Here is a 14896-nt window from a genome sequence, read left to right as displayed (position 1 = left end):
CCTCCACTGGCTAACACTTTAAAAACAAGCCCCACAGGCTACAAACTGAAATCACTTTAGATGTTTTGGAAGTAGTTTGTTGCATAGTTCCACATTATGCAGAAAAAAAAGCAGATTTACTGAAATTCCACAATAAAATGATGTACTCCAGCCAGTAGTATGTGGATTTAATGAGACATTTTAGGGATCTTGGTGAATAAAAGTATAATTTCTTTAGTATATATGTAGACTGAAACTTTAAATAATAAATTAGTGGACTATTAGTTATCAATGTAGATAATTTCTCAGGAAAAGCGCGCAACACCTCTTTGTTGTGAATATTTTTCTATGTCTTCTGTTATGTGATTATTGTTACGGCCTCTTTAAAATTAACAAGGCTGAAACAAAGAGACCAGCAACATATAAACTAGAAAGACACGGCGGGTAAGGTGAGAAAGGGGAAAAACACAACTTTATTTACAAATAACTCAACTAACCAAGGTAAGAATAATGGTGAAAGTAAAAGGGCAGTAGCTGCTGGCCAAAAGAAACATAAGAGGGGTGGTGAACGTGGCTAACCCTGCAATGGGCTCTCGGACCAGTCACCACCCCGTACTAAACTACCTAACCACAAATAACTGCTACAAAAGAAAAAACAGCGAAAACAGGACTACTAGCAACTACAGGCAAACTAAAACAACAAAACCCAACAATCTAAACATGCATGGGGCGGCAATGAACCAAGTACCTGAAAAGGAAGAACTCAATGTTAATCACAAAAGAAAAGTTTACAAACACAAACAAAACCCCTCACGCGTTTATCCGGGGAGGACGTGTGGCTTTGTGGTGCTTGAATCTCTGCTCTGACTGCTGCTCTCTCCTGCCTCCCTAAATACCCTCCTCCTCCCTAAGTGCTAACAGGTGTGCTGCAGTTGCACAGGTAAAGGGAGGAGGGAGACCAGAGAGAGCAAGGAGACACAGCAGCCAGCCACACGTAACAATTATATTATATGAAGTTTATTTGTATTTTAAGTTGGATGAAACAAGCAACCCAACGACATAAACTTGGAATAAAATATTTATTTCAATTCATAAACACCGGAGTAGCAGTGAAGACATGCTTATTTACACTTCTGAAGCTGGGAAATTCATGTAACACACTGGAGCAGCGAAAAGTGGAAACGCAGAAAAACGCTGTGCACTTACATGGCAGGCAAATAAAACCTGACTGGTAGGAGATATAAATGCAGTTCATTCTCACACGGATCGCTCATTCATTCCTATAAAACGCTAACAAAAATCACAATGTTAGAAACTGACAAGTGCAACACAAAAGTGTGTGCTAAATTAAAAATAACATAGGGGTCAATATATAATTGACCCCTATGTTATTTTTATATTACATATTAATTTTTTTGTAACATGGTTGACAGGTATCATAGCTGATATTTTTGCTGTTTTTAGGCATAAAATCAACATGGCTGCCTATAACCAAACACCACATGGCATTTTTAAAGAAAGATTCTTCAAAATATTATATATACAATTGAAGAAAATTGAAATCGAACGTTATTTATAAAGATATTGTAGTAAACCTGTTGACATGCCATAAATCCACACTACTTCATATTAAATAACTCAGAAAGCCTTGGAGTCTGGTCAGTCTTTTCTTCAGGAGGAAATGACATCATGTGGAGCAGGTCATGTGATCTGGAATTAACACACTTCCTTGAGAGGTGTTTTTGTAATGGGGAACTTAGTTGAAAGTGATTTCTTGGACACAGATACAATTTGTTATTTTCCATATAAAATGTGATATATTGCCAAAAAAGAATTATCTGTCATGATTATCTCAACTGAATAAAAAGAACACAATCAAAACCATTTTTGAATAAGCTCATTTTATTATTGTTTAGCTAATTAGAAGGTGGTGGTTATTAAATTCAGACGGTTATTTAGTTGACATTTTAGTGATATCCAGTCATTTTTTATTAATGTGATTGTTTCAATAATAAATAATTATGGAATTTGTAAAGACATGATCATAATGAACATAAAAAACATTAGTTTTTTAACTTCTAATAAAAATGTATGCAAGATATATCCCATGGACTTCAAAAGTCCCTCAATTATACATTGACCCATATGTACACATAAACTGAACTTTTTTTGTACAATTAAATGCTTTTAAAGCATTTGTCAAATGATGGAAATTTACATTACTGAACTGTGAAGCTTTGACTAGCATTGCAGCAAAAACGAATAAAAAATGGACAAAAAGTGCAGATAATACTGTAAATAACTCATCCTGGTAAAAAAAATATTCACTTTCAGTGAAATCCACCACTAACCTGTGCTGAAACTCGTAGGAAAAGTGCTCAAGAAATAACAGTTCATGCAAAATCCTGCATTAGCAGCAGATGTGCCTCACTCTGGTCAGCACAGCCTCCTACGACAGCGTGCAGGTGGAGGATTTGGGCGGCCGCTCCAGGATGGATTCACGTCGCAGGTCGTTGGGCAAAGTGCCGACCGGACCCCAGACTGTGAGCTCTCCGTAGATCCCCATCTCAATCATCTCCTCCTGCCACGGGATGGAGATGTTCCCTGAAGCAAACTCGTCAAAAAAGTCCTTGTCCTTGTCTTCGATCTGGACGCCTTTAACCGTGGAGAAGGCCCCGACGTCATCGATGTCCTTGGCATATACCGTCTTGGAGTCTGGCACGAACGGTGGTGGAAGGATCCCTGAGGAAACGTAAAAGAGAAGTTTTTTTCCCCTTTTGCGCAAAATTTGACATGACAATATAGACCAGGGGTGTCAAACTCATTTTACTTCAGGGACCTCAATTGGGCCACACCAGTAAAATCACAGCATAATAATCTATAAATAACAACAACTCCACATTTTTTACTTTGTTTTCATGCAAAAAAGTTCACGTTTAAGGAATAATCTTTTTACAAAACATTATGAACAACCTGAAATTTTTAAAGAAAAATAAATTCAATTTCAACAGCATTATGCCACAGTTTATCATTTACAACTTACAGATCACAGAAAAGATTTAGTCACAGATATCTATTATTTGAACACTTTGTTGACTTGTAAAACACTCACAGTGCACTGTATCTACGTGTGAATTTCATCAACTCAAAGAGAACCACAAGCCTCATAAATCAACAGCCATTAGTTGTTATAAATGATTAAACATGTCAGTGTACTGTAGGAAAATCTAAATTCCATTCATAGGAAAGACAAAATACTGGAACGCTTAAAAAACTGAATTAACAGAAAGTAAATAACAGACATAAGATGCAAAAAACAAAATGATTTCAGCAAACTACTGGGAATCTTAATAGTAAGATATTGGCTTTTTTGCCAATAACCGATATGCCGATATTGTCCAACTCTCAATTTCCAATTCCGATATCAACTGATGCCATTAATTTTAGGTAACATCACATATCTCCTGTCGTGGATTTAACACATCATGCCTAATTTTATTGTGATACCCCACTTGATGCATTCTCAAATGCAACAAGGCTTTCCAAATATAAACATTATCAGTGCAAAATAAGAAAACTACTTCAACTTGAGTTATGGAAAAAATGCCATATATATATATATATATTTTTTTTTTTTTTTTTTTTTTTTTTAAATTGTCTCAAACAACAATTCACACTCTCCCTCCTTCTATGAGTTTATTACAATGTGGCAACTATACTGTACGATTTTGAAAACTGCCGGTGAAATCCAGGCATTATTTTAGTAGTTTTCATGATAGGTAAAAAAAAAATGATAGCGATATTGACCGATATTACATTTTTATGCCAATATCAGTGGGCTGATATTATCGGACATCCCTACTTAATGGTTTTCTGTCTGAAACTAACCTGCATTGAGTTTCCTCCAGTTGATCTCGCTGAAGAAGGGATGCGCCCTCAGCTCATCACATGATCCGTCCTTGAAGCCGAGCCTCTTGTCGACCTCTTTGTGCAGCAGACCTTCGCAGATGGACCGAGCGTTCTCACTGAACTCCTCTGGATAAGTTACCGGATCGTTCAAAATCCGCTTCTTCACCACCTTGTTCTCCACCTTGAATAGGAGAAAACAGAAAGATGAACAAAACCTGCTCGTTGCTTCAGTCCAAATACATTTTAGTCCTTTTATTCTTTAATGCATCTGAGTTCTACATATTAAAGAGAATATCCAGCTCAAGAATGAACCTGCATGGCTCTTATTTATTATCTATTCGCAGGTCATGAAGGTGAATTCAGGTGAATAGTCAAGTTATGTGACTGTGCTCAACAGTGCCACTACAAATCTCATTTAAAATAAACTACATTGATGTGCACCGATGTCAGAGCGCCATGTTTCACAGCAGTATCAACATCAGGCCACAAGCTGGCGAGGCTGAGCTGCTAAAATCTGTATTGTCACACGGATTTAAACATAACAGGATGGTGAGGAAACAGAAAATGCAGCTGAAAGAACAAACAATATTTAAAGACTGTCGCTCAAAGAATAGAAACAGAGAAGAGAGACACACAGTACATCTACCTTCTCTCCTCGGGTCCTGAAGGGCCCCTTGGCAGCCAGAAACTCATACAGAGTGACTCCCAGAGTGAAATAATCCACAGAGTAGTCGTACTCTTCCCCTTTCAGCAGCTCGGGAGCCATGAAACCTGCAGGTGACAGGAAACAAACAGATCTAAAATATAATTTCACTCCATTAACAGAGTTAGAGTTGCTCACAATGGACATGGACTGCACCTGGAGTTCTATTTACTTGGTCATTTCTGCTTCATACTAGACTTTAGGAGGGAACAAAATGAATATATAGCAATAAATAAAGTATCTAATATACTATAGAAGCAAAACTTCATCAAGGTGTGATTTTTTTTTTACATACTGACAACCAAACTCTGTGCAATATTTCTAGTTTTTAACCTTTTTCATTTTCTTTGTACTGCAATTTGCCTTACTTGAGAAGAATCGTAAACTACTAACATTTAAAGTAAAAGGACTACTCAGTAATAAGTTGTTTTGCTTGGCTTTTCTAAAGTTAAATTGATATTGGACTAGTTGATGTGCTTCAAACTGGAGAGGAGCTCAACCTTCTTAATAAAAGTGAAATCCTTCATGTAATTTTTACATAATCTGGTAAAATATACATATATACTGTGTTTATCTGTTTGTAAGTACAAATTATATACATTTATACATTGCATACTTTATTTAATCATTGTGACATATCATAAAGAGTCAGGACAGTTCCATTTTCAGTCATTTAGGTAATGCTGGTTGTAGAGGTAAATGCAATATACACGTGACCAAGTAAATGTCACCTAATAATCACAGACTGAGAAAGACAAACACAGTAAATCTGTGGGCTCTGTGAGTGTCGTTCTTACGTTCCTGTTCTAAGATCACCTGTAACCAGGCAAGCGTCATTTGTGGATTATTTTCTTGACTGTACCTGGAGTCCCTGCGTAGCCCTTGATTTTGAGCTGATCGTCAGCCAGCTCCACGGCCAGGCCAAGGTCAGAGATACGGACGTTACCTGAGAGAGCAAACAGACGGTTAATGTCAAGAGCTGTGCACGTCACAGATACCAAAGTTGACTCAAAAATGTCCTTGTGTGAGAAAACAGTGTATTGAATGTGTGAAGTGTCAAGGTGAGGGGCTGTAATGTCATTATAAAGGTGCCAGAAAGTGTCTGAGGGGTGAAATTTTCTTTTCTTTATTTATTTATTTTTTTAGAAACAGTTTAGGAAAAATGTTGTTTCACTTTCTTCACTGTCATTCCTCTGATATTAAGTTTAAACCATCAGATGATTAGCCTGTTGCTGGCTAGCCTGTTTCCTGGAAGTCAGAGTAAAACCGCAAAATGTCACTTTCGTACTTTGACAGTTGTGTGTTTTACACAAACAGGATGAAAGTGTTGATTAGAGACATACTCGCGTGATGGTTGGTAAGTTTTGTTCCCTTTGGACTGGGTCAGGTTAGCTGGTTATCTCTGCTGGCAGTCTTTATGCTAACATCAGGCTTAGCTAACTACCCTCAAAAGCTATAAATCTTATGCAACTTTCAACAAGAAAGCAAATATTGAAATGCCCCAAACTATACACAAAACATTCCACATACACGGTTTCTTACAGGCATTCAGGTTGTCAAATTAATGACAGCTTTTGTTTCGCAGACGCTATGCTCATTTCCCTCCTGTTCCCATTAGCAAACTGGTATGTGTCAGCCCCCTCCTCTGATTGGTGTATGACTCCCAGCTCGACCAATCATATTAACTGCTCCTCCTTGATCCCGCCTCCAGTCCTCACTGATTGGACTACTGGTTATGGATGTCGAGTGACAATTCAAAATAAAATAGAATATCGAATTATGTTTTCCACAATAGAGTCAGTAGCTGTGTGAGCTCATAGTTCATATTTTGAGAGTTAAGACTAATACGCTGAAGAAAAACAGACAAGCCCTTTTGCCCATTAGTGAAAATATAGCGCTTTCTCCAAAATAAAAGCCTTCTGCATCTCTCATGTTATAACTGGGGGGAACCAGTGCAAGTGTTCTAAATGCTGAGGGGGATGTACAGGTTGTTAAATCCATCTCTTGTAATCTTTCAGTGCAATAAAACAAGATCTTGACATAAACCAATATTAGTCTGCAAATATGTTGTACTTTTAAAACTTTTTGAATCACTGCTGTGTTTTAATAAAATATCTTAGAGTAAAAGTATGCTTCACATATCCGCGCTACATTTTTTAAATGTAAAGTCTTAAATGTAACCTTCCAAACCTGCAGATACTATATGCTTTGAATTTACTGCTGACCTCCCAGTATGATCTCTCTAAGGAAGAACTTAGCTTTATATGGGGACATGAGTCTTAATTCTTAAAAATACATTGCAGGCTGCAAACACCAAAGACTGCATCTTTCTTTGTGTATATATGTGTCTGACCTTGATTATCCAGCAGCACATTCTCTGGTTTGAGGTCTCTGTAGATGATCCTCTTCTGGTGGAGGTGCTCCATTCCCTGGATGATCTGAGCAGCGTAGTAACAGGCCCGAGGTTCATCAAAACCCGGGTTGTTCTCATCAACATTATAGATGTGATATCTATTTTCATTAGAGAGACAATGTCCAGTCAGCTGAGGAAACGCTTAGCATATATATTTCTTTCGTGAACATCTACGACAACACATTTGTGTGGCACCAAATGTGTGCTGCGATATGATAACATCTATAGTTGTATGCGACAAATAAATGCCATGTGGACATTCAGGACATTCATATATCACATGAAATTATAAACAATTTGTTAAATGTAACACGAGGTCAAAGATAAGATGAAATGACATCAAACCCAAGTCATATACATGTGAGATTTCAATTTCAAAGCATTAATAATGCTTATGGTATGCTTAAGGGTAATGTAGGATCAAATGGGACACATGGGACTGAAAAGAAAAATGCAAAAATATACTGTTGGTATGAGCTCCAACCTCAGATCTCCTCCGTTCATGATGGTCATGACCAGACACAGCTCCGTTTTTGACTGGAAGGCGTAAGCCAACGACACAATAAACCTGCTGTGAACTCGAGCCAGGATCCTTTTCTCCACCATCGCCCCCTAAAGCCAGGAGAGGACAGCAGATATGAGTACATACTGTATGTCTACATAACTCTAGTTCTCTGCTGTCACTCCTGTCTATGCATCTGTAGCTAGACCGACTCACTGAATGTAGACTTCAAGCATCAGCTTATCATTTCCGCAGCACATTTCATTAAGCTTTCTCCTCCTCTTCCACTATCTGCATTTTAAATTTCATTCAGTATGGAAAACAACAAGAACAACGCTATCCGACATGCTGAAAATGGCAACTTTTGGACTTCAGAATTGAGATTGTGCAGTATGGTAGGTGGGCCTGCTTGGTTCTTTAGATGCATTAATCATTTTAATGACAGTGATTGCTTCCCTCTCTGCAAATATTACACCAAAACAAGTCTTCCCTATAGCAATTTTGCAGGGGCACCACTGCAACCTGGGCTTAATAACACCTAATATGATTGGTTGAAAGAAATGCAGACAAGCCAGAGAATTTTTTTCCCATGTTGTAGAATGATAATCTATAGCTACTAAGTTTCAGTGATATAATCATTATTACATTGCCAGCTGTCCATGTGAACGTCTTTGCAAAGCTGTTGTCTACCTTTAGCTTACATCACTCGTGTTGTGTTGATGATGGGTTGTTAGTGAGGGACATTGTTCCTTTGATTGTGTTTCATATAAGTCGCCCTGATCAAAATAGACTAGAGGTCTAAGCAAGTTGTAAGTAGTTCAACAAGACTACATGGCAGTTAGACTTACTTTATACACATTTTTCATGAAAGCCAATGAGTTGTAGAGCAGCATTGTCAGGCTTTGCATAACAAAATGAAGACAGGTGTAACATATTGAGGCAGGAGGCTCTGATGCTGGACACCTGAGAGTCAGCTACACAACAGCTTTCAGGTGCTTCCACTCAATTAGATAAGTATCTTTCAATCAATTTAAATTTTGATCCAAATTGGAATTAAATGCATCATAAAATACTGCACAGAGAGCATGAAATTGAAGCCTCCCTGTGGATATTATCTGCATTGTATCATTTCTGTTTTGGAGACTGAGCAGAAGACTGATCCAGGCCTGCTCCATTTATAAACATGGCAGGATTGTCACTTCACAAGGGGATCAAAATGTACTAATGCAGATGAGACTAGTCATGTAAGCCAAATGTACCTAATGATCATCTAGCCTGCTGTTAGAGAGGAGGACAACGGAAATGCTGCACATAACAGACCTGCAGAACAAGAACACAACCACTGCAAAAACTGTGTTGTGTAATGTTCAGAAATCAGGTGCAATTAGATCCTCATTGTCGGCCTCCTCACCTCATAACCTTTCCTCTTCTTCAGTCTCTTCTTATTGAGCTTTTTGCAGGCGTACAGTTTCCCCGTGGCCTTCGTCTGACAGGCAGACACTTCCCCAAAACCCCCTTTGCCCAAAACACGAAAATCCAAGAACCAGTCCTCTCCCATGGGCTGCATCTCCAGCCACTTCCATTGCAGGAACCTCTTCAGATACATACTTTCAAGGAAGAAAGTGTAGGGCACTTCCTTGAGAAAGTCCATCACGCTGTCCATGGTCTCATTGAACAGATCGTCCCCGGCCTCTTGGTGTTTCTCTTTGACATTTGTGATGCCATTTTCTGGCAGAAAGGGGCAGTAATACTTGGCGTCAGGCTCCATGTACCTAGACAAGATCTTGCCCGCTTTCTTGACTCTATCTTCATCCTCAGCTTTGTTGTATTCCTCAACATCCTTCCACAGGCGGCAGGGGCCTTTATACTCATTGTTGGAGTCCAGGAACTCCTGGAAAAGACGTTTGCCGATGGGCTGCTCCACACAGACCGTCTGGAAGGCCAGATCTAAAGTCTCCCGCAGACCCTCACACACTGTGATGTGAGGCAGCTTCAAGCGAGCGTGGTACTTCTTGTCTCGGTTGGTTGCCGGGTTGGCGGTGCCGTCAAAGCTCCCACGGGCCGAGATGTAAGCAGAGTTGGCCACCACTGTCGTCAGGCCACCGATGTCCATGGTGACACAGTGGAGATGAGACGTGGAGGGAAGGAGAAATGTGCGAGATGCAGCAAAAAGCTACAGAGAGAAGGTGTTACTTTCCCTCTGAAGAAAGGAGCAGTGAGGAGCAATTTCCAGAGGTGTGATATGGATTTCTTCCTCCTGCGGAGATTCAGAGTGTATGCGGTTCGCTAAACCTTCTCCTCCTCTGGCACACATGCAGACACACATGCAGATCTACCTGACTCATCACCTTCCCACAAAGGGATTTATCTGCTCTGTAACCCTGTAATACTTTATCCCAAGCTCACCCATGTGCACGCTGAAGAAGCAAGGAGGGAAGAGAGATTCAGGGAACATGATGGAGAGGAGAGGCAAAAAACGGCGTAAACAGTGGAGTGGAGAGAGAGAGGAGGGAAAGCTATGGCATGAATGTAGTGGGCTGATAACAAGAGGAATGCTGTGAAGCTGAGAGAGACACAGCAAAGAGTTTAATGCAGAATGCTGGTATCAGACTCTGTTGGTCAAACTTTGTCAGAGTTGAATCAGCTGTACCTTCTTCACCAGCAATGAGAACCAATCAGCTTCTTATGTGGCTTTTCTATAATGAGAGGCAGCATCAGATTTGTGTCGCCAAAATCCACAAAGCCTATTTCTAACATTAAATCCTCTACATCATTTTCTCTGTTAGAAGTTCACAAGACAAACAGATCTATGTATTGAAATGTGCCACAGCAAACCCATTTTCATAGTTTGGCCTTTAGTTTTAGGTTCACCTCATTTTCCCCTATTTTTGTCTTTGCTTACTTTACTTACTTTTACTTCTACGTCTATCCATCCTTTCAGGAAGCCAGATATTCAGTCAATGGGTGTAAAACTAATAAGCAATGGTAATAATCAATGATTTATTTCAGTTTACAGCCCTGTTAGAAGCTCTGAGTGTCTGTAGTTTAGCCAAGTTTAGAGTTAGATGTGTACATTTCTGACATAAATATACTGAACAGATTAAAAAATTACATAATGATGAAGCCACACTTTCATTTCCCACAAAACAATACATTTTTTAGGAATAATAAATTCTAAAGTTGTGAAACAGTCGATGAACAATCACGGCAATCCCATGAACCATGAATTGGCTCCAGCTTATGAGATCTGAGGATTTGCTGCTTTTCTCATGTCAGTCATTGTAAATTGAATGTATTTTGGGTGTTGGCTGTTGAACGAAACAACGTGATGTGGAATGTTCACACTTTTTTGCACCTGTCATGAATTTAATTATTATTACTGATCTAAAATGTGTTAAAGGATCTACTCCTTTCAAAATTCCGTTTTTATTACAACGGGGAAAGTACAGTATTTAAGGCCCAATTGGGTAGTCACAAAGACAAAGGCTCCGATTTATTTTTCACAGCGTGTCAGTCATTTAAACCAAATCATGCCCACGTTGTCAGTAACCAACCTGCCACGTGCTCAAGGTGACCCAGAGGTTTCTCCAAGGAGTGAAGTAGGTTGTTTCCTGTTTCTACGTTGGTCCACCTTATCACGGTCTAATAAATACCGAATAAGAGATAACACATACATCACACTGTGGAGGGACATGTACGAGTGAGTTTTGGCTTTAAGTGTGACAGAGAATGAAATTGGGCATAAGAAATTAACATAAAGGTCTCTTTGGGGAGGGACAGGAGAGAGGATAAACCCATAAGACTGTTGGTGTCTTGAGTGAGAAAAAGAAGTTAAAGGTAGAGTTAGGTGAAGGTAGGAAAGCGTTGGAGCTTCATCATGGCCACCCTGAAGGAGAAGAGGACTTGTGGGCAGCGATGTGAAGACTTTGGTCGTTTCGTCTGGAACTCGGACAATGGGACTTTTATGGGGAGAACACCAGAGAAATGGGGTAGGACTGAAGATACAACTTCTTTAACCTCTCTTGTGTAACTTTAAATAACCTTGGCATCATGATGATAATCAATAATGAGGCTCTAGTTTGTAGCTTTGCTGTTTGAAAGTATCATTCATTCAGTTCTGCTGAAAGTATACTTGTGATGAATAGTCCTACGTTGCACTTTAGTTGTTATAAATTTTATATTTTGTCTACATTACATCATTTCATTTTGAAAGGCACTTAAATTGATTCAAGAAATCACACAGTATCAACAACAATCTTTTTCTATTTTTTTTAAATGTGACAAAACTTGAAAATGTTTTTAAAAATGTGTTATTAGCTCGTCCAAACTGATAGTGACCTTTAATTGACCTAGTTGCGTGTCAAATGATGCATAATTTAATTCAGAATGGCCTGCTGCTGTTGAAAGTACACCTGCAAAGTTTCCACTCAGCTCAGTGAATATTAAAGCATTAGAAATAATATCAAAACATAACATTTTAAACTCTTAGGCTAGTTAGAGTAAAGCTTTGCCTGTCAGGTGAAATTCCAGGTAAGAAAATGCTCCTACAGATTCCATTCCATACTTTTCTGTGCTAATATCCAGGTTTTTGACACTTCTTTGCAATAGCGTCCAGGTTTTTGATACTTTGTGTGTTAATATCCAGGTTTCTGACACAAAACTGATATTTTTGCCAACAATGTAATAAAACAAGCTTTGCACAAGACATAAAACACAAGACAATAAAAAAAGATACATATTAATTAAAGATAATAACAAAAATGAACGCTAAAAATAGCCCATGATAGTATAAGACATTCAATGACTTGGGAGTTTGTCCCAGATATGTATAATGTATCACGGTGAATTATGTTATATAAGCTCATTGTATCTTTTGTGCATAAAATATAAACCTGGACCAAACCAAGCTGTGAAGAATACTAGAGTTAATTCTTGAAACGGAGCTGCAGAGGTTGTCGGTGTCTAAAGACACTTTGCATCACATACACGCCGCTGGGTTTGTTTAAAGACACACGTGAGCTCAGCGACGTCATGACTTTTTCTGCCCTTTTCAAATCACGGTGGTGAGGTGCATGTTTGCAGCATGTGTATGCAGAGATAAGGCAGCTGTTGTGGTACACTTTGTTCTCTGTTTGATCTTACAATCACATTTTATTCAGCTCATTTCAGCAGAGGACACCTTGACCTCTGTGTTTTCACATTAAGCAGAACTGCCTTGTATACTGTAAACATTATGTACAAAAATCATAATACCCTGAAGCCTAAAGGTGTGTTTTATTCAATAAAAAGCATCCACTTCCTTCCTCCACAGTGTACATCAGTCTGTATTATGTGGCCTTCTACGTGGTGATGACGGGCCTCTTTTCTTTGGCCATCTGGGTCCTCATGTACACCTTAAGTCCGTACACTCCCGACTACCAAGACCGGTTAACGTCTCCGGGTAAAACAATAACAAGGAGATTATACAATAAGAAATGAAACCTCAGTGCCTGTCAATCAGCTCTCTGTTTGCTCGTTCAGGGGTGATGGTTTGGCCGAACACGTACGGAGAGGAAGACGTTACAATTTCCTACAACACATCAGACAAGGCCAGCTGGATGGGGATGTCCAACATCCTTCATGAGTTCCTGAAGCGTTAGTGTTTATACATATTATTTAATGGAGAATGATCTGATTCTTACATTTCATAAACAACACTGACGTCTTTGCTTCCGCCTGTCCCTCAGCCTACAACGACACCAAGCAGCTTCAGTGTAACCCTTACGACTGCACCATGGGGAAATACTTCATCCAGAAAAGCTTCTCTGCCCCAAACCACACCAAGTGGGCCTGTGCTTTCCCCCAAAGCATGCTGGGAGCCTGCTCAGGAATCGAGGACCCAACCTTTGGCTACAACTGCACCATGCCTTGTGTCATTATCAAGATGAACAGGGTACATTTTATTGATAAACTTAAAAATGTTATTTTTTAAATCGCATTAAATAACCGTGACTAAAGGCAAATGCTGTGTTTTGTTGGCAGATCATTGACTTTTTGCCAACAAACAGCTCTAGCTCTCCCCCATATGTCAACTGCACTATACTGGTAAGCAACAGCTGCATGTATTGGGGACAATGTCTGAAGTTTGATGTCTTCATTACAGGGCTACATTAGCAATTGTGTTTATGCTTGTTTGCAGAGTGGACAGAAGAATGTGGACAAAATTGAGTATTTCCCCACCAATGGAACTATGGACCCTTCCTACTTCCCTTACTATGGAAAACTGGCACAGGTATACAAACTGGTCAAAATGGGCATCTGCCTCATGGGCCTGTGGTTTAGTTTGTAGGGTTTTCTTTGTGATTTGGGTTTACAAAACTCAACCAATAACTTTATCTGTAATTTTGTGTTATCTTAAGGCTCTATATGAAAATCTATTTTTAATGCCTTTAACCTTCCAGTTAGGTACAAGGCTCACATGGTATATATTATTAAATAAGTTAATCACCTGCTATCCTTTTAAGGTTCCTCATGAGGATCTGCATTGTTTTGCTCTCTGTTTTCCTCAGCCTACTTATGTCAACCCGCTGGTGGCTGTTCGGTTCAGTCTGGTCGGAGAGAAGCAGGCCAAGGTCCAGTGCAGAGTTGTCTCAGAGAAGATCAGCTACGAAAACATCCATGACCCCTATGAGGGGAAAGTCATCTTCTACCTCAAAGCAGTGAAATGAGAAACAAAACTGAAGATATTCGGATAATCACCAGTCATTGTCTGCAGATCATTATTACTATTATTTAACAAACTTTAAACCACTTGTACTCCACTCAACCTCCCTTACAAACCTTTCTGCAATGTGCTGTTATAAAAATGATTTGCTCAGTGATTCATATGTAGATTTTGCCACAAAATAAGCAGTACAATCTGCAAATTTGAAGGATGTAAGAAATAAATTATGACTGAAACACTCCAATAGATTCTTCAGCGTCAAATGTGTCCATGACAAATGTAAACGACATAATGAAGTTTCTGAATAAAAATTAATTACGATTTCAGTTTGGTGTCACAAATGTATCTGACAACACAATGAGAAAAATCAGTACCATCACTTATGGAAAACGAATCAAAAGCAGTAGATATTCAGCTGTTATCTGTAAGTGGCAGCTGTCTCTTCCTGCTAATTGGATGATGATGGCGATGAGGTTCATCAGAAATGTGCTGACTGCAGAGGTTGTGGTTGTTATCAGCTTACACAGTGCAGGTTTGTTCACATGCTTACACACAGACACACACACTGACACGTGCAGGTCTGTCTCATCCACCGCTGATTATTACGCAGTTAATACACAGGGTTTCCTTGAATCGTGGAAGCCATGTATCACATAGATTCACTCGTGTCCATTGATCCGTTTCTCT

The 14896-nt window shown here is 39.2% G+C and overlaps 2 protein-coding genes across 2 annotated transcripts; one reads left to right on the top strand and one right to left on the bottom strand.

The window, feature by feature from the left end:
- Nucleotides 1–1033: 1033 nt before the first annotated feature.
- grk1a (G protein-coupled receptor kinase 1 a) lies at nucleotides 1034–9820 on the bottom strand. Its single transcript, XM_023291511.3, has 7 exons — nucleotides 8918–9820; nucleotides 7489–7616; nucleotides 6945–7102; nucleotides 5454–5537; nucleotides 4535–4659; nucleotides 3868–4069; nucleotides 1034–2721 (listed from the first exon to the last, which is right to left on the bottom strand). The coding sequence occupies exons 1-7, from the start codon at nucleotides 9617–9619 to the stop codon at nucleotides 2429–2431; spliced, it is 1692 nt and encodes a 563-aa protein (XP_023147279.1). The 5' UTR covers nucleotides 9620–9820; the 3' UTR covers nucleotides 1034–2428.
- A 1366-nt stretch (nucleotides 9821–11186) lies between these two features.
- Nucleotides 11187–14535, top strand: LOC111565500 (ATPase H+/K+ transporting subunit beta). Its single transcript, XM_035942202.2, has 7 exons — nucleotides 11187–11495; nucleotides 12818–12946; nucleotides 13027–13140; nucleotides 13233–13438; nucleotides 13528–13590; nucleotides 13685–13777; nucleotides 14055–14535. The coding sequence occupies exons 1-7, from the start codon at nucleotides 11384–11386 to the stop codon at nucleotides 14211–14213; spliced, it is 876 nt and encodes a 291-aa protein (XP_035798095.2). The 5' UTR covers nucleotides 11187–11383; the 3' UTR covers nucleotides 14214–14535.
- Nucleotides 14536–14896: the final 361 nt, after the last annotated feature.

This window comes from Amphiprion ocellaris, chromosome 1 (genome assembly GCF_022539595.1).
Source record: "Amphiprion ocellaris isolate individual 3 ecotype Okinawa chromosome 1, ASM2253959v1, whole genome shotgun sequence".
NCBI lineage: Eukaryota > Metazoa > Chordata > Actinopteri > Pomacentridae > Amphiprion > Amphiprion ocellaris.
This window is presented reverse-complemented; position numbering and strand designations above follow the sequence as displayed.

What these genes read in the sequence shown, in the direction of transcription:
- grk1a (XM_023291511.3), bottom strand. Translation starts at nt 9,619, where the DNA reads ATGGACATCGGTGGCCTGACGACAGTGGTGGCCAACTCTGCTTACATC. An exon ending in TGTGCTGCTGGATAATCAAG is followed by an intron (nt 5,538 to 6,944) that starts GTCAGACACATA and finishes TTGCTCTCTCAG; the next exon opens with GTAACGTCCGTATCTCTGAC. An exon ending in CTGGAGGAAACTCAATGCAG is followed by an intron (nt 2,722 to 3,867) that starts GTTAGTTTCAGA and finishes ACGTTTCCTCAG; the next exon opens with GGATCCTTCCACCACCGTTC.
- LOC111565500 (XM_035942202.2), top strand. Translation starts at nt 11,384, where the DNA reads ATGGCCACCCTGAAGGAGAAGAGGACTTGTGGGCAGCGATGTGAAGAC. An exon ending in AGACCGGTTAACGTCTCCGG is followed by an intron (nt 12,947 to 13,026) that starts GTAAAACAATAA and finishes TTGCTCGTTCAG; the next exon opens with GGGTGATGGTTTGGCCGAAC. An exon ending in ATGTCAACTGCACTATACTG is followed by an intron (nt 13,591 to 13,684) that starts GTAAGCAACAGC and finishes GCTTGTTTGCAG; the next exon opens with AGTGGACAGAAGAATGTGGA.